The following is a 25,696-nucleotide window of genomic DNA, read 5'->3' as shown; positions in this document are numbered from 1 at the left end:
TTTTTTTTTTTTTTTTTTTTTTTTTGGTTTTTTCAAGACAGGGTTTCTCTGTGTAGTCCTGGCTGTCCTGGAACTCACTCTGTAGACCAGGCTGGCCTCAAACTCAGAAATCCACCTGCCTCTGCCTCCCAAGTGCTAGGATTAAAGGTATGTGCCACCGCAGCCTGGCTGCTAATCCCTTTTATTGAAACCTTTTACAATCATTGTGTGTGTGTGTGTGTGTGTACAGATTGCTGTCTTTTTTATCCTTTGTAACCTTAATAAGCTCTTAAACAGCAAAACCATGTTACTTTATTTTCTCACCAGATTGACAAATAGTTGGTAGCTGGTGTATCATTCTGAGAAAATGATAGTTAATATGCCGTGATGCTCTCAGGAGCTTCAGAATTAGTTAATAATATGTAATACTTGAATTGAAATTTAGTATAATCTACTCAGTGTTTGACTTGTATTTGGATCTCTCCTAAAAGGGACCTGACTTTCCACCAAACATGGTGGCACACACTGTGACTCCAGCATGTGAGAGGACTGTGAGCTTCAGGCTGTGGTAGCCAGTGTTCTGTTGTTATAAAGAGACATCATGTCCAGATTTTAGAAAAGGAAGCATTGAATTGGGGCTTGCTTACAGTCTCTGAGCTTTCAGTCCAATATCCTTAGGCAGGGTGCATGGTGGCACACAGGCAGACCTGGTAGCTGAGAGAGAGTTGTACATTTGGTTTGCTGGAAGAGAGAGTGATACTGGGCCTGGCTTAGACTGTTGAAACCTCAAAGCCCACTTCTGAAGACACTTCTCCAATAAGTCCAAACCTTGTAATCTTTCTCAAATAGTGCCACTCCCTAAGTATTCAAATATAAGAGCTGCATGGGGGCCATTTTTATTCAAAGCACTGCACTGGCTAGTTTCAACAACTTGAGGACTTGTGCTTTTTGTAAAGGAAGGATGATTGATTGGGTAAGGCACTTAGTTGTGGAATCTAAAACATTCTGAATCTGACCCCTAGCACCCGTGTTAAAAGCCAATGATGTGGTGCCTCTTGTGATCCCAGTGTAGGGACAGCAGGCAAGGCAGTCCTGAAACTTGCTGACCTCCCAGTCTAGCCAGAACAGGAGGTCCCAGTGGGAAATAATGTGTCTAAAAATAAGACAGCTCCTGAGGTCCACAGTGGAGGGGGACTTCTGGAGTCCATGTTTTATGCCTGCAGGACACACAAATTAATAAACTTAAAAAGTAGATAAAAGCAATTAGATTAAGTATAGCCAGATTCTCCAATCATGAATTGTAGTATTTTGATGTTTATATTGTTTACAAAATCATGAACATTTTCCTTAGGATTGAAGTATATTGTTCCAGGAAAAAGTATAGTATTAATATTTAAATGTAATTTGTAATATTTGAGTTTTACAAGGGAATTTACATACTTGAAGTGCTTTTTATTCTTGTGAATCAATAAAGTATATGAAAGCTGTTTTTAAAGAGATGTCTTTATATTCACTTTTCCATTATAATGGCCATCACTGTATTTATTGTAATGGAAATACCCTAATTTTCTAAGATATAATAAAGGGTGAAATCTGAGGTATCTCCTTCCATACAGCTGAAAGGATGAAGAGGTGCAGTAGTCAGCATTCGTTAGGTCTGTGGTGATCCACATGCCACCGGTTAGTGTCTCACTGTTTCCTCTTGACTTTCAGTATTCAGAAGATATGAAGCACAAGACAACTCTTCTGGAACTTCAGAAAATGTTTACATATTTAATGGTATGTTTGAAAATTGTGCAGAACAACTAATTAGATTATTTTTTAACAAAAAGTAAAAGATAGTGACCGTAAATATTGTACTGGCTCTGTTAATTAGACTTACTGTTATCTCTCTTCTTTGTTATAAAGACTTTTAGCAATCACAACTGAGTTACTTATGTTCTATTAATTTGTCCTTTATTTCTAGTATTTTTCCTGTCACTTGTCTTAGTTATGTCCTCTGGCTACAAACCACCATGACTAAAATCAACTTGAGGAGAAAAGGGTTTATTTATTCGTCTTCCATTTCCATAGTAAAATGTTCATCACCAAAGGAAGTCAGGACAAGAACTCCAAACAGGACAGAATCCTGGAGGCAGGAGCTGAATCAGCAGAGGCCATGAAATGTGCTGCTTACTGGCTTGCTCCTCATGGCTTGCTCAGCCTGCTTTCTTCTAGAACCCAGGACTACCAGGCTAGGAATGGCCCCACCCACAATGGGCTAAGTTTTCCCTCTTCAAGCCCTAATTAAGAAAATACCGTACAGGTTTGCATACAGCCAGATCTTATTTCTTCAATTAAGGTTTTCTCCTCTCAGTTGATTCTAGTTTGTGTCGAGTTGACATAAAACCAGCGAACACACTGGTTTAACTCTTTTATGCAAACTTTCTAACTGGTGTCTGTCTCATTGTCCCTTTTAAGTCTTCCTCCACATTGGAAAAAGTAATGGATCTTTCTGGCTGGAGAGGTTAAGAGCACTGACTGCTCTTTCAGAGGTTCTGAGTCAAAATCCCAGCAACCACGTGGTGGCTCACAACTATCTGTAATGGTCTGGTGCCCTCTTCTGGTGTGCATGAAGGCGCTACAGTCTGAAAATTAGCTATAATGAACTCATATACACAAGAAAATAAATAAACTTTGTTTTTCTTTTAAAATAAAAATTCCAGAGGATCTGGGTTCTGTTCCCAGCATCCACGTGACAGCTCACAACCCTCTACAGCCAGAGGATCTGATGTCCTCTCTTGGCCTCTGCAGGCACTGCATATACCAGGTGTACAGGTATACATGCAGATTCATACAAAGAAAATAAAATAAATTTATAAAAATAAAAAAAGTAGAAACCAGATATCTCTTTTTATATTGGTTCCTCACATCAACCTGTGCAGTTGTTACTGTATTCGCGGAGTTCTGCTCCTACCTCTGACAGCAGTCACTTCACAGTTGCTTCTAAATCCAGCCCTTTCTTCCCTAGTTATGCAGATGGCACACACAAACACACGCACGCACGCACGCACACACACACACAGTTTAAGATAGGAAATGAATTTTATAGTGTATCTTTTCAGTTATTTTTTGAGATTATAATTTAATTACATTTCTCCTGTCCCTTTCCTACCTCTAATCCTTTCCACATATCCCTCCCTGTTGCCTTTCAAACACATGATCTTTTTTTCTCCCACCAATTGTTACTGTGTGTGTGTGTGTATCTGTGTGTATGTATGTGTATCTATACATATATATTCCTAAATATAACCTATTCAGGACATAAATGTTTCTTGTGTCTATGTTTTCAGAGCTGAAAGTTTAGCACTGGACAAGCAAATAGTCTTACTCATGATAAGAAATATTTATAAAACATTACATTATTTTTTCGGGAAGTATTGTATTTATGGTCTTATTCATGCTACTTAACCAGCTTCCCCCTGGTAACATGAAGCCCTTTGAAGTCCATTACCTCGCTGCTTTTCTACTTGTATGGTTATTTGTATAAGGTTCTTCAGAACTCTTCTCCAGTTTCTTCCTGTTGTCTAATCAACTAGAAGTTTTAGAGTCAACAAAATATTTGTCAGTTTCCATGTTTCTCTTCAACTTCTGATACTAAAGTTTTACCTGTTAGAATTTTCAGGACAGATAATGTCATAAGTATCCTGTATTCTCAGCCTGAAAAAATGTGTTTTCTTTTCCTAAGCAAATAGAAAATATACTAGCTTGTTTGATGCTAATTTTTAATGTCACCTCATTTACAATCTGGGGACAGGATGTTACTGTGTAACATCTTTTACCTAAAATCCTGTCCCAGCTGTCTCTATATTGGGAATACAGGCACATCACCACTGTGCTCTGGTTCTTAAATTTTCCTTTTAAGAGAGATGGAGCACATTTGAATTGACAAGATCAGAAACTGCTGTTTAAACTACCCCTCCTTGTCAAATAAGGTTTCTCTGTTTAGCCCTGGCTGTCCTGGAACAGGCTGTAGAGCAGGCTGGCCTCAAACTCAGGAGAATTCCTGCCTCTGCCTTTTGAGTTCTGGGATTTAACATTGTACTATCACATCTAACTCTGCTTTTAATAAAATTTCATAAAGTTCAGTATACAGAAACTTATTTGGGTTGCAAAAGTTTATTTTAAGCTTTACAATTAAAATTTGAGTTTCAATAATAATTTCATAAGGTGAATTTATGATCAAGGACCATTAAACTAAAAATACCATTCAGTTCAGACAAAAGAATTGAAGGGCATATCTGGAAAAAGTGTCTTCAGCTAGGTGTAGTGGAGTATTCCTGCAGTCCTAGCATGCAGGAGTCTGAAACAGAAGCAGTTAGTTATTTTGAAGTCCACCTGGGCTACACAGTGAAATTTGGGTTCGTGTGTGTGTGTGTGTGTGTGTGTGTGTGTGTGTGTCTGTCTGTCTGTCTGTCTGTCTGTGGTCACAGGCAGAAAACTTTCTAACTTGTTTTGTTTTGAGTTTGGTTTTTATCTTATTTTCTGTCGGAGTAGAATTTTTGTGGTTTTGGTGTTTTTTTTAATTGTTTGGTTTTTTTTCTTACATTTATGAGCTAGGGTCTATTGTACACCCAGGCGGTTCTAATTCTCTAGCCTTGGATTCCTGATCTTCCTGTTTCCACCTTCTAAGTGCTGGGGACATGACATTTTTAATCCTGTATGGTTGTTGTTGTTGTTGATTCAAAAATTTTGTTCTCTCCATTTCTTATTTTATATTTCTTCCTCTCCTTTTCTCTTCCAGGAGAGTGAGTGCAAAGCATATAACCCTAGACCTTTCTGTAAAACTTACACTATGGATAAGCAGCCTCTAAATACTGGGGAACAGAAAGATATGACGGAGTTTTTTACAGATCTGATTACTAAGGTTGAAGAAATGTCTCCAGAACTGGTTAGTACCAGAATACTGAAAATTTGTCTGAAATTTATACAACTTTGAATTTCAATCACTGACTTTGATTTGTTTTATATTAAAGAAAAATACCGTCAAAAGCCTGTTTGGAGGTGTCATTACAAACAATGTTGTTTCCTTGGTAAGTATATCTACTTCTTGTTTTATAAGGGTTTTTTTTTTGGGGGGGGAGTCATAATAAATTGCTAATTTTTGCTTGTTGATCATCCAGGATTGTGAACATGTTAGTCAAACTGCTGAAGAGTTTTACACTGTGAGGTGCCAGGTGGCCGATATGAAGAATATTTATGTGAGTGATATTGTACATAACTTTGTTTATAGTTTATACACACATACACAATTGGACACATACAACAAAATTTTGGTCATGTGAAGAAAAAGCTGTTTTCATGTATTTTCTTTGATGTTTTGCTCTTTAATTGGTTATTTCCAGTAAAAATGTAAATATCTTTTAAAAGTTAGATTTCATATGACAAAAAATTAATTTAATTTGAAATTATAAAAAAAATTGATTTTCTTTGTGCATTCTGACCAAATTGCATGTTGTAAATCATGACACCTTCCTAATGTTGGTTTACACATAGGAATCTCTTGATGAAGTTACTATTAAAGACACCTTAGAAGGGGACAACATGTACACTTGTTCTCACTGTGGAAAAAAAGTCCGAGCTGAAAAAAGGTATGCTGTTTTAAATGTAATTTTTATCATTTTGATAAATTACCCAGTGAAGTTAAAAGACAAACTATGGATAGGATATAGACTTTTGATAACAACTGTATGTAGATGTGATCTAATTACCATATATAAACAGTACAGTATAGCGATTCAGGTCATATTAGCTTTTGGAGCTCAATATCAGAAACTTATTATTCAGTGAAGGTTAATTTAACTTATACAGTAGGGTAAAAAGTGGCAATCTCTAAACTTGCCAGTTGTCTGGGTTTTCTCAGGAGAGCCATTCAAAGATAAGGGTAGTGGTCATACTTGTCTGTCTGCATTGACTCAGGTATCTAGTTTTCATGACTGGTTTCTAGATAATAATACAAATTTTTTAGTTTGGAAGTACTTTTACATGACTAAGTTTAGTCAATACAATGTGTTGTGGTAAATTATCATTATTAATATCAAAATTGCTTTCCATTCAACAATTGAAGATTTAGTTTCACAGAAAGATCAGAGTTCTCCAATGTTGGTCTCTAAGACAGCAGATTCAGATGAATAGATGCTGCAGTACAACTTACGTCTGCTGAACCTGAAGTCTCTGCCTGGGACTGTTTTGTAAGCAGTTTCCTCTTGACTGGAGCTTGGAAGGAAATCTGAGTGGAAGCTCAGATTTGGGAGTTCAATTTTTGCTTAAAAGTACTGAATTTTTAGGCTGGAGAGATGGCTCAGAGGCTGAACGCACTGGCTATGCTTCCAGAGGTCCTGAGTTCAATCCCCAGCAACCACACGGTGGGGTTGCAACCATCTGCAATGTGATCTTGATGCCCCCTTCTGATGTGCAGGCAGAACACTGTACATAGTAAATAACTAAAAAAAACAAATACTAAATTTCTGTAGAACTTTGAAAGTGGTTCTTTCCCTTGCACTACGGATATTGATATTACTTTGAATTACTTGTGTTTTGATGCATTCATCATAACCACTTTTCCTTAGGCTACAGTTCTTAGAGAATTTCTTAGAAAATAATGGTTTAACATTCCTCAAATGTGAAACAAGAAACATAACTGGGATTCGAGAGATGGTTTAGTAAACAGTTCACAATGCTCTTGCCAAGGATATTTCTTTTGTTTTCTTTTGTTTTTCGAGACAAGGTTTCTCTGTGTAGTTCTGGCTGTCCTAGAACTCACTCTGTAGACCAGGCTGGCCTCGAACTCAAGAAATCCGTCTGTCTCTGCCTCCCAAGTGCTGGGATTAAAGGCGTGTGACACCAACGCCCAGCTGCCAAGGATATTTCTTTACTTCTCATTACCCATGTTGGGTAGCCCACAACCATCTGTAACGCCAGCTCCAGGGTGCTTTTGAGGACACTCTCACACTCACTCTCACACTCTCTCTCTCCTTCTCTCTCTCTCTCTCTCTCTCACAGACACACACACACAGACACACACACACAAGCAAACTATTTTTAAAAATAGCAGAAGTCAGTGCTGAGGAGACAGCCAGTGTTCAGGAGCACTTTGTTCTTCTAGAGGACCTGACTTCAACTTTTAGCACCTACATTCCATGGCTTATCACTGTCTGTAAGTAACTGGAGCTTCGCAGGATGATCTATTCTGTAATACACAGTGCAGCAGAAACAAGACCTTGTATTAACAAGGAGAGAAGAGAAAACAGATGCCTAAAAGTTGTCTCTGACTTTAACACATATATACATACACATACATACATACACGTACATACATACACATACAAACACATTGTAAAAACTGAGCTGGGAAGATGGCTCAATGAGTATAAACTATTTACTGTGTAAGCAGGTGTACCTAAGTTTGGACAACCAGCATCCACATGAAAAACCAGCATGGGTATATGCACCTGCTTCCCAAGTGCTACAAAGCTGAAGTAGGAAGAAGCCAAAAGTAGAAATGAAAGCTCTAGGTTCATTGAGAGATCCTTTCTTTAACAAAACCAAAATAGGTAAAGGAACTCTCTTCCAAGTCCTAGCAGTGATAGTTGGGATGCACATTGTGGAAGTAGAAGAGCAGCTCCACAGGTTATCCTCTGACTGCCACACCCACGCTGTGACAGATGCTCTCCACACACATAGACAAGAGTGTGCACATATGCACAGACACACTAATGCAGTTAACTGATAGAAGATTTTAGCTATTAAATACAATGGAGATGTTTCCTAACATCAACCCCTGGCCTCCCATAGATGCCTGCATGGGTGAGCGCTCTCCATCCAGCCCTCCCCACTCACCTCCAGTAAACAGTTATGGGACTTACAATATTGCTACTTCAAGTTGATTATTATAAGTAGATGTAGCACAAATGCAAATAGAATTAAGGTATTTTTGAAATAAAATATTTAATAAATTTGTCTCTCTCCTCACCTCTCAGGGCTTGTTTTAAGAAATTACCTCGTATTCTGAGTTTCAATACTATGAGATACACATTTAATATGGTCACGATGATGAAAGAGAAAGTGAATACGCACTTTTCCTTCCCTTTACGTTTGGATATGACGCCCTATACAGAAGATTTCCTAATGGGGAAGAGTGACAGGAAAGAAGGTAAGTTCATTTCCTCAGATCTCTGTTATTGAAAGTTATTAACAAGGAAATTGTATGAATGGAGAAAAGTTAATGTTACTTTTCAACTACATGGTTCTAGAAATCAGATAATCTTTGTTTTGTTTTGGTTTGGTTTGTTTTGTTTTGTTTTTGTTTTTGTTTTCGAGACAGGGTTTCTCTGTGTAGCCCTGGCTGTCCTGTAACTCACTCTGTACACCAGGCTAGCCTCAAACTCAGAAATCCTCCTGCCTCTGCCTCCCAAGTGCTGGGATTAAAGGCGTGCGCCACCACCACCCTGCTGAAATCAGATAATCTTACTAAAAGTATTTTTTATATGTTTGCATGCTCTGACTGCATGTATGTATAGCACATACATACAGTTACAGGACAGCCAGGGCTATACAGAGAAAACCTGTCTTGAAAAATCAAAAATGGAGCCGGGTGGTGGTGGCTGACTATATACACCCTGCTCTTAGACCTTTCTGTAACCCATTTGGAATATCAGTGAGACTGCATCTTAGCTGTGCTTGAGTGTAGCTCATGTGACGTTCTGTTGCAGGCACAGGGAGAACATGGAGGCATGTATAAGGAGTTGCTAGGCATTTGGTGGTGAGCTCAGTTTTGGCACTGCCTCCATGAGCACATTCAGGCTCCTAGCCATGCTTTAACGCTGTGGCCGTTCTCTGTGCCGTCCTGCAGTCTTCTCGGTGCAGCCCGTACACGGAAGCCAGTCTGTTCTGCCTTCCTCCCATATTTAGGTCTCTCTTGTGTGTGTTGCTGGGCGTAGAAATCACAGGTCATATGCCATTTTTAGACTTGTCAGGTCAACTAATTTCTTTGTTTAGTATCCACTGTTATTTTTTGGTTTTAAAATGTTTCCGATTAGAGTGATGCCTTTATTTCTACAGACATAAAACTTCTACTATGCTATCAATACAGTGCTTAGCATAAGACTAAAAGACTAAGGCCTTTTTAGGTCTTTTATATTTTGCTGATGGTAAAAATAAAATTGAAAAAAAGCAGGCAATACTATTTTAAAGGGTATTTTATGTTGGTGATGTATATAATTATAAACTAAAAATGGCTAATTTTTCTCAGTTAATTATATAATGTGTTCCTTATATCAGTAAGCTATGACTTAGCAAATAGTTTTTATATACATATTATATATGTAAAGTTTTAGTCCTCTTTCTGTTGATAAAATGCCTTTTAAAATGACATGTTTTTTCAATATGACTGTCATTATGTCTTGTAAATGATTTTAGGTTTCAAAGATGTCGGTGATCATTCGAAAGACACGGAGAGCTATGAGTATGACTTGATTGGAGTGACTGTTCACACAGGAACAGCCGATGGTGGGCACTATTACAGTTTCATCAGAGACATAGTCAATCCACATGCCTATAAGAACAATAAGTGGTGAGTTCTTAGTGTTATCATGCTTGACAGCAGGTACCTGTGTCTTCTGAGCCATCTTGGTGGTCCAGAAAAAGAAGCATTTTAGTTCAAGACAACTTTCAGACATACCTGAGGATGACATCCGATCCCGTTACAGATGGTTGTGAGGCACCATGTGGTTGCTGGGAATTGAACTCAGGACTTCTGGAAGAGCTCTTAACTGCTGAGCCGGCTCTCCAGCCCTCAAGGAACTTTTTGTTTTTGTTTTTGAGACAGGGTTTCTCTGTGTAGCCCTGGCTGTCCTGGACTCACTCTGTAGACCAGGCTGCCCTTGAACTCAGAAATCCACCAGCCTCTGCCTCCCAAGTGCTGGGATTAAAGGTGTGAGCCACCACTGCCCGGCCTCAAGGAACTTACAAATGAATCAGTTCTTAAGTATATGGGTGGGTCTAAAATTTTGAGAATTTAATATATGCCTTTCTCTGAAAAATGAGCTTTTTGTTAACAATATTAGGAAATTCATAGGCAAAATTGTAGCCTTCAAATCTTGTTCACTCTTTCAGGAGCTGTTTACTGAGTGCCTTCTGTTCAGTGGTTACAGACTGCTTTGTGTGCTGTGTAGAAGTTACCTGCACCTGTTCTGTTTGTTTTTGTTACCTTACTCATTCCACGTGTGTGGTTTTTTTTTTTGTTTTTGTTTGTTTGTTTGTTTGTTTGTTTAAATCGAGTGAGGATCAGTCACTTGAGGACAATGACCATTTTTGGTCTTCAGATGTCTTTAGGAAGTATCTCATGTATAGGGATTATATGTGTGATTAGGCCTTCTTCTACTTGTTGGTAATACTGCTTTGGCTGAAATACACAGCTGCTCATATTGATCTACATGCAGTTTCCAGAATAGTTACGCTTAGCTCTTGATCTGATTCTTTCAGGCATCATTACCCAAAGTGTCCCTTTTTAAAAATACACCATCTTACCCTTCTCCTTTCCTCCTTCCAAGTTCTCCCATGTTTTTTTTTTTTTTTTTAACCTACTTGGATTTATATCCATGAGAATATTGAGTTGCTCTGCTCATATATTTTAAAATGATGTCTATATCTTACCATATTGCTTAGTCTTTCCTTTTTACTTTATATGTTTGATTTTAAGCACACTTTTATTTTTGTTAATGTCCAGTAATTATTGAATCTGCCAGATTGTGTGAGTGCATGTGCACTAGGGATAGATTCCAATGTCTCACATATGTGGGGCAAATGTTCTATCATTGAGCTACAGTCCCAAAATCAGATATGTTAGATTTTTAAAGTGGTTTTGTTTGTTAAAAATTACATTCCCAATTTCTAGATTAGAGTTATAAAAGCAAGAATCTGTTAGAATTTACCTAATCAAATAATTTGACTAATATACCTAATTCTTTTGTTTTAAATAATAAACACTGTGTATACACAAGAATACCCAGTGCATACATATTTGATCAGTACTGTTTGCTCTATTGTAGGTATCTTTTTAATGATGCTGAGGTAAAGCCTTTTGATTCTGCTCAACTTGCCTCTGAATGTTTTGGTGGTGAGATGACGGTAAGTTTGACTTAGAAATTGTAAATAGTTTATGACTTTCTAGTTAATTATAAAATTCAGCAGCATATGCACTTTTGTTACACCTGCTATTAATTCAGTCTAAGATTTATTTGTTATGTGATTGATGTATATGCTAGGCACTAAGAGATGTTTAAAAGTTGTTATTTCTACCTTTAACTATAGATTGATTTAAAGAAACAAGATGAAAAATTAAATCATAACATAGAAATCGGACTATAGAGGTAGAATAATTATGATTAAACATAGTAGTTATTCAAAAAGTCCGCGAGATTTTAACAAAGAATTTACCCTTTACTGAAATAATCTGTAAAACCTTAATACAAGGAAGTTGATTTCCAGTTATTTGAAATAATTGTTTCTTTACTACCCAGCATCCTGGGCCACACAAGTTATATAATAAAAGAGCAATCTGTTTAAGTCACTGACTTGTGTTACTGGAATCTAGCTCAGTGGTAGTGCAACTGCCTAGGGTGTGCGAGGACTTGAGGTTTGATCTCAGTACTTACTACAAAATGAAAGATCAATCCTACATATAATTATACTTCACTCTTGATTCTGGACATGATGATGTACACGTTTAATCACAGGCATAGGTATTTGGATATCTGTTCAGTTCAAGGCCAACCTGGTTTATATAATGAGTTCCAGTGAGATCCTATGTACAAAAAAAGCAAAAAACTAACTAACTAACTAAATAAAATGTTGATTTTTATAAAGCAAACATTAGAAACTAGTTTCAATTAATAAATAAGCCATAGGATTTTTTAAAAAATCAAAAACATGATTATTATGAAATAGCTTTGCACATAACACCTTTTTAACAAAGGCTTTCTTATTTTTGTCTACAATCTGAGTACAATAATATGCTTACAATTTGGAAATATGTTAAAAGAAGAACAATGTTTGAATGGGATTCTATGTCTAAAACAGACGCATCTCTAGATGTTTTTTCTAGAACATTTACGAATTTTTTTTTTAAGACAGTGAAGAAAATAATTTACAAATTTCTTCCTTTAACTGAATGGTTTGCAAATTTCTTTTGTTGTTGTTGTTGTTGTCCTGGCTGTCCTAGAACTTGCACTGTAGACCAGGCTGTCCTGGAACTCAGAAATCCGCCTGCCTCTGCTTCCCAAGTGCTGATTTTAAAGGCGTGCGCCACCATTGCTCGGCAGTTTGCAAATTTCTGATCTCTTTCTTTCAGACAAAAGTACCTTGAATATTTATGCATAATACAGCAAGTCTGATTCCTTTTAAAAATTCTCTTCATTTCTTGTGTCACATACACCTCCAGTTCTCCAGGCTTATTAATAAACTCTTCTTTTTCCTACCCATTTAGAGGTAGCCTTAGTGCTCTCAGAAGCCTTTCGGTTCCCTCTGCATATATTTCATCATGTATTTGACAGGGACAGCCTCTCCTTGTCTCATGGTCCGTCTTGTACTCAGACCTTGGCCTTCTATATAGTCTATTTCCTAGGCTGTCCTTTGCTGCTCTTCATTGTTCCTTTTTTTTTTTTCTCCTTAAATCTCTGCCATATTATTTCTTTCCCAATCTCTTTGCTTGACTAATGTCTCCTTTTTTTTTTCTGTCAGTCATGAGTTGCATTTTTCATGAATATACTTCCATGTCCATTTTATCTGCAAAAAGTTATTGTTCTCAAACTCAGATTTTTGATTTTCAAAGATTGAGGTAAATGGATAAGTATCCTGGGATTTTTTTTTTTTTAAAACCTGGATCATTTTATTCAGTTTTGAGAAATGGCATTAGGCAAAGCTGCTAATTCTTAACAGCTGTAAGAAGGAAGGTCCCGATGACAGAAAGTCACGCCTTTTGGATTAGGGTCTGCAGTAGGGGTCTACAATTAGTTATGAAAGCAGGGTGTGGGGGATGCCAAGGAGAAACTGTATTCTTTTAAGTCAAAAAAATATTTATGAGTAATTTGAGCTATCTCTTTTTTAAAAGATTTTTTTATTGGATTTTTTTTTTAATTTACATTCAGATATCATCCCCTTTCCCCATCCCTCCCCCAGAAACTTTCTATTTTATCCCCCTCCTCCTTCTTGCTTTTTTTTTCTTTATTAGTATTTTAAGTTAACATACTTAAAGTACTGGGTTTTATTACAGCATCCTCATACATTTGTCATTAGAGTTCTGATTTGTTTCCCTCTGTCCCTTCCCTTTCTTCCTCCAGCTAGTTTCCTCATCTGATTTCCAGTCACATGTATTCCATCACCCTCCCTCCTCATCCTTTTTTTTTTAATTTGTAACTTTTTAAAAAAATGTTAATCAAAGGCTTTATAAGTTTGGTAATGCTCAATAACAAGATGCCCATAAAGATTCATTTATTTATTTTATGTATATGAGAATGCTGTAGCTGTCTTCAGACACACCAGACCCCATTGCAAATGGCGATGAGCCACCATGTGGTTGCTGGGAATTGAACTCAGGACTTCTGGAAGAGCAGTCGGTGCTCTTAACCACTGAGCCATCTCTCCAGCTGATTCATGTTTTCATTTAACCATATTCAGAAAAATTTGGCCCATACCAACTATTTTCTTGCCATTTTCTTATTTGTTTTTTTTCCCCTTGTTGTTAAAATAATATTTTTCACCACAGTTTAATAGTATTCAGCATCTTAAAAGATTTGCACAATGATGTTAGGATATGTTAGCTAAATTTGTGAAGTATATAGGACTTTCTTTGGATAGCTGCTATACTGCAAACAATGACTTAGTGCATGTGCTGTATAACCACTTTAATACTGTGATGTACCTGTACTAAGTGGTTTTGTTACTGTGTGTGCGTGCGTGCGTGCGTGTGTGTGTGTGTGTGTGTGTGTGTGTACTACTGAGTATCAAATGGGCCTTATACAATTAGACAAGTGCTCTACCACTGAACTACATCTCCTGTACCTGTTTATAGGATTTCTAGGAATGTACTGGGATTTTGAAGTTATTTACAAGGTTACTTTGAAGTTTTATATAGGCATTTATGAAATTATGTTTGTGCTTTTTTTTTTTTCTGCAGACAAAAACCTATGATTCAGTTACAGATAAATTCATGGACTTCTCCTTTGAAAAGGTCCTCATTCTTTTCATATGTAATAATTTAACAATGTTCTATATCATTTAATTTTATATTATACTTTGTCAAAAATTAAAATATGTTTTCTCCTTGCTCCATAAAGACACACAGTGCATATATGCTGTTTTACAAACGCATGGAACCAGAAGAAGAAAATGGCAGAGAATATAAATTTGATGTTTCATCAGAGTTACTAGAGGTAAACATTACTTTGATTTTAGCAATAGTTTAAATTACATTGGGTGTTGGTGTAAGAAATACTTCGGTATAAAGGCAAGTAGTGCAGCATTAATATCTGTAATCCCAATTAGATCTTAGTATAGTTACATAAAAACCAATACTGACTCACTATAGATGAATGAAATCTCTATGAGGTACTGGATGTAAGGGGCTCAGTAGGGAAGAGTGCTTGCTGCTCTTTCAGAGGACCCGAGTTTAGTTCCCAGCATTGCCTGGGAGCTCACAACCACCAGTGGCTTCAGCTCCATAGAATCTGACACTTTCTTCTAGACTCTGAAAAAAATGTCTTTGTTTTTTTGTTTTTCTGTTTTTTTGAGACAGGGTTTCTCTGTGTAGCCCTGGCTGTGCTGAAACTTACTCTATAGACCAGGCTGGCCTCGAACTCGGAAATCCGCCTGCCTCTGCCTCCCAAGTGCTGGGATTAATGGTGTGTGCCACCACTACCTGACAAAAATGTCTCTTCTTAAATATACACTTACCCTTTCCAGGCACGTGTGTTCACATACACACCTGCCCCTCAAATTCTGTAAGCAATGCTTGTTGGTATGTTTAGTAATTAGATGAAAATATATTGCTGTGATATTATGTGAGTAGAGGAAGAAAAACCGAACATGAGGTGAAACAACAAGAGAAGATTTGATAATACAGTATCAGAGTTTAGCATTTAAACATAGATCCAGTTAACTTTAAACACAGTATATTAATAAAGCACCAAAAGGACCATCTGAGAAACAAGCTGATCTACTTTGAAAGTAGAACTGCAAGCATTGGATCTTCTATGAGACATCCTATGCTTAGGTCCAGAAGCAAAGAACCAGAAATACAAGTGAATCTAGAAATGAGGCTATGACAGAAGGCAAGAAGTTTAGGAGAGGGCTCTTTTATAAGATAAGCTGAATGCTCTCATGCCTTCTTAATGTTGTAGGCATTCAAGGACTAAGTCTGTAGTTTCTCAGCTACCCTGAAATACAACCCTAAATCAGCAGGCTAGAAAGGCAAGTAGAGATAATTGAATACTTTTAATGGAGAATTAAAGTGGTACTATTTATTGAGAATGAACGTACTAACTACATTCTAATTTTTCCATTTTGAAATCTTAAATTTCAAAATGTATGTAGAAATGTAGGGCTAATCAAAATAGCAATGGCAATATTTGAAATAGCAGTTTGATTTTTATAATTTACTGAGTTTTCGGCCCATGTTTAGGATATGCATGGCACCCACTATCAGAAGATAATGTATGCGGAAGACTGGGAACATGGTTAGGGTTTCCCAAGGAATAACAGGACAAAAAATCGCAGCTTTGCTTTACTTGAGTTACTAATCAAAAATGTTGTTGTTTAGTGTCTAATTAAAATCTACCACAGAATTTTTATTTTCAAATTTTAAATTCTGTCTTTATAGTATGCCTTACATTTTCTTATGTATTTGCTCTTTAGATATGATTTCAGAGCTTATACTTTAAAGTCTTTATTAATAATGTTAAATTCTTGAGACCACTGAGGTAGTCAGATAAATAACAATTTTTTAAATCATTTTTTTAAGATTTATTTATTGTTCGAGGCCAGCCTGGTCTACTGAGTGAGTTCCAGGACAGCCAGGGATACACAGAGAAACCCTGTCTCGAAAAACCAAAAAAAAAAAAAAAAAATTATTTATTTTATATATGTGAGTACACTGTCACTCTCTTCAGACACACCAGAAGAGGGCATCAGATTCCATTACAGACGGTTGTGAACCACCATGTGTTTGCTGGGAATTGAACCTTCGGAAGAGCAGTTAGTGTTCTTAACCACAGAGCCATCTCTCCAGCCCAGTAACAAATTTTAAAAGGGCAGGTTGTGGGGCTGAAGGAATAGCTGACTTGTTAAGAGCAGTTGTTGCTCCTACAGAGGACCTAGGTTTGGCTGCCAGCACTCTTGTGGTAGCTCACAGTCCCCTGTAGCTCTAGTTGTAAGAGTTCCGACCCCCTCTTCTGTCTTCTATAAGCAGATAGGCATGATGTACACTGCTGTTATACATGTGTGTACACAGGGACACTCATACACATTCAATAAAAAAAGGGTAGAGTTAGTAACTACCTTTCTTTTAAGATTATAGTTTTTTTTTTTTTTCATTTCATATGTGTGCTTTGCCTGTATTTGTGTATGTTCACCATGTGTGTATCTGGTGCCTGTGGAGGTCAGAAGGCTGCAATGGTTTCCTGGAACTGAGTTATGAGCCAGTAGGTGGGAGCTGAGAACTGAACCAGTTCCTCACAAGAACAACAAATGTTCTTGATGGTAGAGCCATGTCTTAAACTCTAGTAACTACTGGTTAATTGTACTTAGAAGAAAAAGTCAATATGAGTTTTGATGCATATTTTTTGGTTTGGTAAGTTTGTAAGTTTTTAGGCTATACCTTTTGTTAAATAAAAATATTGGTAAAATATATTAAACTGCTTTCTGATAAATGCCAACTTTTTTTTTTCTCCAGTGGATTTGGCATGATAACATGCAATTTTTACAAGACAAAAACATTTTTGAACACACTTATTTTGGGTAAGTTTAGGTAAATATAGTCTTTTTATTCCTCTCTAAAGAAAATCTTCTGTAAGAATTTAATTAACTCTTTTTATATTCTAGGTTTATGTGGCAGCTGTGCAGTTGTATTCCAAGTACATTACCAGACCCTAAAGCTGTGTCCCTAATGACAGCGAAGGTGATTAGCAGCTCAGATAGCCTTTTGTCAAATTTATTGCTTTACAATAATTAAGTCTTTCATTCTTAATTCCTTTTTTTTTTTTTTTAACAGTTAAGTACTTCCTTTGTTTTAGAGACATTCATTCATTCTAAAGAGAAGGTATGTGTGTTTTCCTGCGGATTTTTGTGCTTATCATCATCATCAACAACAGCAACATCATTTTAATTATGTTTTGGTGTTTGTTATTAATGACATAAAGTCCATGTCGTGATTATTTTTTATTTCCCTTTTTAAGCCAACAATGCTTCAGTGGATTGAACTTCTGACCAAACAGTTTAATAATAGTCAAGCAGCCTGTGAGGTAAGGTTACAACCACCATTTGCACAGTTTAAAATTATCTAATTTGAAAGTTTTTTTTTAATTAGATAAAGCAAAAAAAATTTTTATCTGTTGTGATTTCATGTAAGTTATTCTTAATATTTGATCACTTAGACAGTTACAACTTATATTTCAAGTCTTTTATAAAGATTAGGTTAATAATTAATTCATTTTCATAGTCTTTGATCTGCCCTCTAGTGTTATACAAGTATAAAAACAGATTTCAGTTTCAGTGTGGTCCTGCAGAACTATAATCCCTGCACACGTGTGGGAGAAACAGAATAGTCATGAGTCAAGGCCAGTCTGGGATGGAGATGGGGGGGACACACACAAACACACACACACACACACACACACACACACACAAACACACACACAGAGTGAGTGCAGCAGATGTTAAATTGAGTTAGAGTTCAAGGTTAGGCTGAGTTATGCAGTGAGACCTGGCCTTGCGTGAAGGTCAGTGATAGTTCACGTACATTCATAGATTCTCTACCCTCCTTCACAGAGAGATATCTTTCTCTGCCCTTTCAGTCCTTCAGTACTGGGATTACAGGTGTGCAGCACCACGCGTAGCTGATGCTTGTGTTTTAAATCTAGGGCCTTGCATGCTAAACTCCCATCCCCAGATACTTCTTTGTTTTTGTGTTATTTTGATTTTAACTAAAAGCAATCATCTTATCTCCAGTTTGTGAATGCTGGAATTACACCACCATACCCAGCTCTTAACTAATTTTCATTTTTATATAAAATAATAATATATTTAGGAGCTAGAAAGATGGCTAATGGCACTTGGTGTACAAGCCTCAAGGCCTGAATTCAGTCCCTAGAAACCATTTAACGATGGCAGAATGAATTGTCTTCTGAGCCCATCTGACTCCTACATGCTATATACACATACACACAGAATGGTAATACACACACACCAAATTTTAAAAAGGCTCATGTATATCCTGGTAGATTGACTTATGCCCACTTTAATTTCCTTCCCATAGTAAGAAAACTGTATCCCTAGAGATGATTTATTAATAGTTAATGACAACTGAGGTTCTATCTTAATATAATCATTGATTAAAAGTGAAGAAGTATAATCCTTCCAAGTAATGAAAAATTTTGGATTTTTTTTCAGACATGGAAAATAGTGGCACAGTAGCTAAAAGATGAAATTAGTTGAAGAGTTTTGCTTTCTTAATATCCTGTAATTTTAGCCTGTAGCATTGTAAAAAGAAAATCAGGTCATTAGAAGTTGCATAAAATTTTTAAATAACGTATGGGCAAAAGCCAAAACCAAATGTTACTTTGCCTGCTACACAGCTTCCACATAGAGTGGTTTTTAAATCTTTAGCTCTTTCAGAGGATATGCTTACAGAGCATACTCAGAAATATCATATGCTGCGGTTTGGACTTTCGACACAGGGATTCTCTGTGTAATCCTGGCTATCTTTGAATTATATCAGTACATCAGTCTGGTCTTGAGTTCATGTGCTGGAATTAAAGATGTGTGCTTCCTATTTTTTGTTTTTGTTTTTTTTTCGAGATAGGGTTTCTCTGTGTAGCCTTGGCTGTCCTAGAACTCACTCTGTAGACCAGGCTGGCCTCAAACTCAGAAATCCACCTACCTCTGCCTCCCAAGTGCTGGGATTAAAGGCATGCGCCACCACCGCCCGGCATGCTTCCTATTTTTAATAATAAATATTCAGTATATGTGTTTAACAGGTGAGAACTTAAAAAAATTGTAACCATAGTTCAATTTCTACAAATGAAATGAAGCAGTGTGGTTAGTTTTCTGTGTTGCAAAAAAGCTGTTTTCAGTTGGGTTGAATGAATATTTGGACAAGGTCTACATTTTCCATTCTCTTAAGTTTCTCTGTATTGTCACAGTTTCTGTCTGTCTCCATGCCACTTTCTACTCCTTTTCTTTAACTACCTCAGATTGTCTTCTTGTACAGTAATGGAGTGATGTCTCTGGAGTTCTGTAATGAAGATTTAAGATTTTGTGACTATTAGACAAGCATTTTAGTAAGAAGCTAAAATCATGGAAATATCAAGTAAATGTCTTCATCTGTGGTTTGTCTCACGTAACTTAACAAGTATCGTTTGAAGATTAAGTCTTGGTCTTCGAAAAACCAAAAAAAAGTCCTGTTGTGTTTTCTTACAGTGGTTTTTAGACCGCATGGCTGATGATGACTGGTGGCCAATGCAGATACTAATTAAGTGTCCCAATCAAATTGTGAGACAGGTAAGGAACAATTTGTAAAAAGAGAAGGGACTTTCAGTTTATTTTAAGTTGGCCTATAAATGACATTGAAATAATTTGCAAAGCTCTGTCTCCTATCATAAAAGTCATTTGTTTTTGTTTTTGTCAGCTCTTTTAACACAACTGCTACTATAGAGTGACAGGAACTTTTTCCTTTATAGGGTAATACCAGCTGTTATTGCCGATTCATTTCTTATCCTTATAAGAGTCTACCTTGAGTATTGTACTACAGCATTACATGTGCAGGGTAAATTGATTCTTGTGCCAAATGGGTCTGTTTGTTTTCCTTAAGTCATGAGAAAAGTTATCCAGGGAAGTTTAAACATTGCTTTAAAGTCATCTTTCATATATCAAAAGTGTCTTCTGAGGTAGAAAGAGATGGCTCAGTGGTTAAGAGCACTGCTTTTCCTGAGATCCTGACTTGAATTCCCAGCACCTACATGGTGCCTCTCAACTATCTGTAATGGGATATGATGCCCTCTTCTGGTGTGTGAAGACAGTGACAGCGTACTCATATACGTAAAACAAATAAATAAAGTAAATCTTTTAAACAAGTCCCTTAATCTGCCTTATGCCACTTGCAATTGTCAGTGAAGGACAGTTCTTTTATTAGGGGTATTATCAATATGCTACATAGAGAAACTTTTCTAAATGAGCAATATGGTAAGTATAGTCCTAAGAGAAGTCTTATACTTTTAAAAGTCACCCAAAACTGAGTATAAACTTTCATTTTTTGTAGTATATTCACAAAGTCAATAGCCGCTGTGAGAGCGTCTCTAGTGACTTTCCCTCTATCAGCCTCTTACCCGCTCTTCTTCTTCATCTCTCAGGGTTGTTGTGTTCCCAGCATTTGTACAGAGTCATGTGATCTCTTTTGTCAGTGGCTCCGTTGACTTTTTCCTTGTTAAGATGTCTGTCTGGAACTGGATATGGTGTCTTCTGCCTCTGATGACAACATTCAGGAGGCTTAGGAAGATTACCATCAGTTTGAGAGCAGCTTGGGCTAAAACAGTGAGACCTGTTCTTAACACACAGGAAAAAGAAAATAACCTATCCATACTTCATCTCTCCCTCTCCCCAACTAATATTCCATTGACTAGATTAAAATATCTTACCTATTTGCTAGTTGAACATTTGAGATTTCTACTTTTCATTTACTTTATTGAAGCAGAGTCTGATTGTACAACTACCTATCCTAAAACTCAATAGGTAGAAAGCCCAGTATGTAGATAACTGCTGTTGGAACTTACAGCAGTCCTCAGTCTCAGACTATGGAATACCAGTGTTGTAGGGTGTGGCCCTCCATCCAGCTTTATTTCTACTTTCTGACTGTTGTGGATGCAGATGCAGCCATTTGCCTGTAAGATTTTGTTCTGATCTGTATTTTAATTTTGTTTCGGTATATGTTTAAATGTGGAGTTTGGCATATACTTAAAACAGGTTACATAGTCATTCTTGTATTTAACATTTTCCATTCTACCAGAGTCTACAGCACCACATTTCTCTTATGGATATATAAGGGTTTATCTTCTCCAACACATATGCACTAGCTGTGGAAGTTTTGTAAAGATTTAGAGTTTGATATCTATGTTACTGAAGTCAGTAATTTGAGTTTCCTCTCTTAACGTAAAGCTGAATTTTTTAAAATAATTTTCTCGGGCTGGGGATTATTCTCTGGACCTTGGTACACACTGAAATTCATGCCACTGTTGAGCTGTGTCCCTGACTGTTATTTTTTAAATAGGGTCTTACTACATTTGAGTATCTCACACAATTGCTTCAAACATGTTGTGCTCATGCTCCCACTTCCTGTGTACTATACTGTAGGTGTGTGCCAGATACCTCTAAATCCATTATGTCTGTTACCTAATGTGAGTTTCTCCTTTAAAGATGTTTCAGCGTCTATGTATCCATGTGATTCAGAGACTGAGACCTGTGCATGCTCATCTCTATCTACAACCAGGAATGGAAGATGGGTAAGAAGTCCTTCTACAACCAAGTCATTTGAAGTATCTATAAGGAGATATTTGGAATATAAAAATTTGTCTCTAATATCTCAAGAAGGGAAGACTTTTTGAAATTTAATTAAGTGCATCTTTAAGATATTAAATCAACTAACTTTTTGTTGGGATTTATTTAGTTCCAGTAATGAGAGGATAACTACTTACATTATTGAAGTTGATATTTGCTTCACAGAATTAAAGGATTAGAGTTTTAAAAATTGTTCTAGCAGGGCAGTGGTGGTACACGCCTTTAATCCCAGCACTTGGGAGGCAGAGGCAGGTGGATTTCTGAGTTTGAGGCCAGCTTGGACTACAGAGTGAGTTCCAGGACAGCCAGGGCTACACAGAGAAACCCTGTCTCGCAAAAAAAGAAAAAGAAAAAAAAAGAAAAAAATAATGTTCTAGCATGCTGTCACACACCTTTAATCCCAGGCCATCCAGAGCCACACAGCCAGACCCTGTCACCAAAAAAAAAAAAAAAAAAAAAAAATCAGAAAACAAACAAAAACCAAAAAAGTAGTTTTCACCTAAGACAATATATGTCTGCATATTTATTGTGCTCTCTGAGGTATATTTGTTTTTATTTTCAGGTCAGATGATATGGATGCCTCAGTAGAAGATATTGGTGGTCGTTCATGTGTTACTCGATTTGTTAGAACTCTGTTGTTAATTATGGAACACGGTGTAAAACCTCACAGCAAACATCTTACCGAGTATTTTGCTTTCCTTTATGAATTTGCCAAAATGGGTGAAGAAGAGGTAAGGCTAATTCTTGTTTGATAGTGTTTGTTTGTTTGTTTTGAATTATATAACCTTTTAACATTTCCAATTGTTTTTTTATTTAAAATTTTAAATTGCTTGTTTTTAGAGCCAGTTTCTACTTTCATTGCAAGCCATATCTACAATGGTACATTTCTATATGGGAACCAAAGGACCTGAAAATGTAAGTCCCATTTTGTTACATATCAGTGCCACAGGGGCCATGCTTTTAATAGTTCACATCATGTAGGATCATGACAAATCCTTGAAACATTTAAAGTCCCTTTATGTTTTTGTATTTGGTAGCATTAAGGATCCTAGATTTATTGGTCTTGATACTGTTATTTTAGTATAGGCTGAATAGTAAAACAAATTGAGTGTTAAGTTTTTTCATTGTTAAGTCTGAAACAAAGTAAACTTTGTTTTCATCCTGGTAACTGCAGCTAAACTACTGAGTCTGTGAAGTAATGTGTTGTTTTGATTTGTGGTTTGGATTATCATATTTTTAAGCTCTTACTGTTTAGTTTTTTAGTCTTCTGTGAAAGTATCTGTAGCTGGTAAATTTAATAATATATTAACATATAGATGGATTTTGTCTGTGACAACTAGATTTCATCATCTGTGTACAATACCTCATTCAATGCTCATATCCCAAAGACAGAAGTATCATTTTTATGTCTGTAGTGCAGATGAGGCAACTGAATCTTTGAGAAGTTCACTTGTTTTAGATCACTATAAGTCACACTGCTGATTGGAAAGTCTCTTAAAAAACCATGATACTGTCTCTTAAAGCATGAGTTAGTTTTAATCTAATTCCAGCCTATATGGCTGTTGTGTTGACAGTAGTAGTAGCTGCTGCTGCTTCTCTCCTCTCCCCGCCTCTGTTCTTTCCTTCTTTCATTGAGACAGAATCTTGTTATGTATCTTAGACTAAACTCAGACTTAATAATCTCTTGCCTTAGCCAGCTGAGTACCACCATTCCTAACAGTCTCTTGAGTTTCAGAGCCCATATGAGTATCTCTGGAAATAACTACTACTTAGATTATCTAGAAACTACAAATTAAGTTTCTTTTATTTGTGCTAGTGACATTTTTACACACAGGAAATACTATTTATCATAATATTTTTATCTTGATTAATTAGCTTATCCAGTAAGACAAAAGTTATTAAAGGATCTGTCTTAGTTATGGTTTTACTGCTGTGAACATAGACCATTACCAAGACAATTCTTTTTGTTGTTGTTGTTTTTTCGAGACAGGGTTTCTCTGTATAGCCCTGGCTGTCCTGGAACTCACACTGTAGACCAGGCTGGCTTCAAACTCAGAAATCCACCTGCCTCTGCCTCCCAAGTGCTGGGATTAAAGGCCTGCGCCACCACTTCCTGGCTAAGGTAACTCTTATAAGGACAACATTTAATTGGGTCTGGCTTACGGGTTCAGAGGTTCAGTCCATTATCATCAAGGTGAGAGCATAGCAGTATCCAGGAAGGCATGGAGCAGGAGGAGCTGAGAGTTCTACATCTTCATCTTTAGGCCACCAGGAGAAAACTGGCTTCCAGGCAGATAGGACAAGGGTCTTATAGCCCACAGTGACACACCTACTCTAACAAGGCCACACCACATATAGTGCCACTCCCTGGGCCAAGCATATACAAACCATCACAGGGTCTATCTAACATACATACTTTTGAGAACTGTTGTTTGTATAGTTTCTCCTGCTTACCTAAGACTGTCCTGATTGTCATTCAGGCTATGTCAGGTTAAGGTCTGACCTTTGAATGATTTTATATGATGTTGCCATGTTTTTCTGATGTTATACTAAAACAAGTCAGCTGTTTTGAATATGTTGTTAAAACTAATCACACATTAAAATTGAATTTTATTCTGATTAGCCTCAAGTTGAAGTATTGTCAGAGGAAGAAGGGGAGGAAGAGGAGGAAGAAGAAGACATCCTGTCTCTGGCAGAAGAAAAATACAGACCTGCTGCCCTTGAAAAGATGATAGCTTTAGTTGCTCTTTTGGTTGAACAGTCTCGCTCAGAAAGGTGAAATGTTTCAACATTCAAAATGCTTACAGCGTGTTTGGCTTTATTTTTTTATACATAATTGTTCTATCATTATTTGGTTTTTATTACATAAATCTTTTAAAATAATAATATCACTTCAACTCTTGTGGCTCACGAATTTCAGTCCTTTCTATCTAACTCGTCTGAGTCGTGCTAGAAGCAGTTATTGAAGAAATCTAAGTAAAGTATCTGGCAAAGTTAAATGGACATTCATTCTTTACCCCCAGCAACTATACTTCCAGGGATCTGCCTCCCAAACAGAAAGATATTTGTGGAGAGATAATTATTAAAATACCATTTCTAGTATCCAAAAGTTGGAAACAGCCAAATGTTCTCCAGAAGGGAACTAGTCATTGACAAATTAAGGAATCCATGCAGTCCCCAGTAGTTGTCTGCCTGTATGTTTGTTTGGGTTTTTGTTTTGTTTTTTGAAATGTGGAACTCATCTGTGTTATCATATAGAAATCTTTATTATACACACACATCCTCTCTTTTCCTCTCCTTTCAAAGTACAAGGTAGAGAAGATTGTATATGTTTTCTACTCTTAGGCAAAGGGAAGTTAAGAAGGAGAATGTATATGTATATAGCCAATCCTCATTCATGCATTTCCTGTTTAAAAAGTCACATACTTGCTCAATTTATCTGTAATGCTAAAAAATCAATACCTGAGGAGCTTTCACAGATATTATCCACAGACACGTATGTATTCAGAATGGTCAAAAATTGGAGTTTCCTGGCACATGCTTTCCCAGCTGAGGTGAAACAAGGCAGTGATCTGCTGTCTTGTGTTGCTTTTCATGTTGTAAACAAATGTACTTTTTATGATGTATGCCACATTTAAAAAATATTTGTGCTTTTCCTTTGGTTATGTCACTGTTTAAATGGTTCCTAAGAATAGTACTGAAGTGCTGTTTAGTGTTCCTGAGCTTAAGAAAGGCTGTGATGTCCCTCAGAGTGGAAATGAATATAGTAGATACATTTCATTCAGACATGAGTTCCAAATGCTGTTTGGCTGTAAGTTCAATTTTAATTACTTAATCATACATATTAACTAAGGTGTCA

At 36.7% G+C, this 25,696-nt stretch overlaps 1 protein-coding gene across 2 annotated transcripts in view; it reads left to right on the top strand.

The window, feature by feature from the left end:
* Positions 1 to 25,696, top strand: part of Usp34 (ubiquitin specific peptidase 34) — a 185,995-nt gene that overhangs the window by 125,292 nt on the left and 35,007 nt on the right. For both annotated transcript variants that reach the window (XM_028776762.1, XM_028776756.1), the window contains 19 exons: positions 1,693 to 1,758; positions 4,763 to 4,909; positions 4,995 to 5,051; positions 5,142 to 5,219; positions 5,515 to 5,609; positions 7,998 to 8,170; positions 9,436 to 9,589; positions 11,067 to 11,145; positions 14,192 to 14,245; positions 14,352 to 14,447; positions 16,964 to 17,028; positions 17,113 to 17,188; positions 17,282 to 17,329; positions 17,466 to 17,531; positions 19,708 to 19,788; positions 21,697 to 21,782; positions 22,400 to 22,568; positions 22,678 to 22,752; positions 24,461 to 24,612. In XM_028776762.1, coding sequence (XP_028632595.1) covers positions 1,693 to 1,758; positions 4,763 to 4,909; positions 4,995 to 5,051; positions 5,142 to 5,219; positions 5,515 to 5,609; positions 7,998 to 8,170; positions 9,436 to 9,589; positions 11,067 to 11,145; positions 14,192 to 14,245; positions 14,352 to 14,447; positions 16,964 to 17,028; positions 17,113 to 17,188; positions 17,282 to 17,329; positions 17,466 to 17,531; positions 19,708 to 19,788; positions 21,697 to 21,782; positions 22,400 to 22,568; positions 22,678 to 22,752; positions 24,461 to 24,612 — 1,817 coding nt within the window. The remainder of the gene's footprint in view (positions 1 to 1,692; positions 1,759 to 4,762; positions 4,910 to 4,994; positions 5,052 to 5,141; positions 5,220 to 5,514; positions 5,610 to 7,997; positions 8,171 to 9,435; positions 9,590 to 11,066; positions 11,146 to 14,191; positions 14,246 to 14,351; positions 14,448 to 16,963; positions 17,029 to 17,112; positions 17,189 to 17,281; positions 17,330 to 17,465; positions 17,532 to 19,707; positions 19,789 to 21,696; positions 21,783 to 22,399; positions 22,569 to 22,677; positions 22,753 to 24,460; positions 24,613 to 25,696) is intronic.

The sequence above is a fragment of the Grammomys surdaster genome, unplaced genomic scaffold (genome assembly GCF_004785775.1).
Source record: "Grammomys surdaster isolate TR1022 unplaced genomic scaffold, NIH_TR_1.0 67, whole genome shotgun sequence".
NCBI classification, from domain to species: Eukaryota; Metazoa; Chordata; class Mammalia; order Rodentia; family Muridae; genus Grammomys; species Grammomys surdaster.
This window is presented reverse-complemented; position numbering and strand designations above follow the sequence as displayed.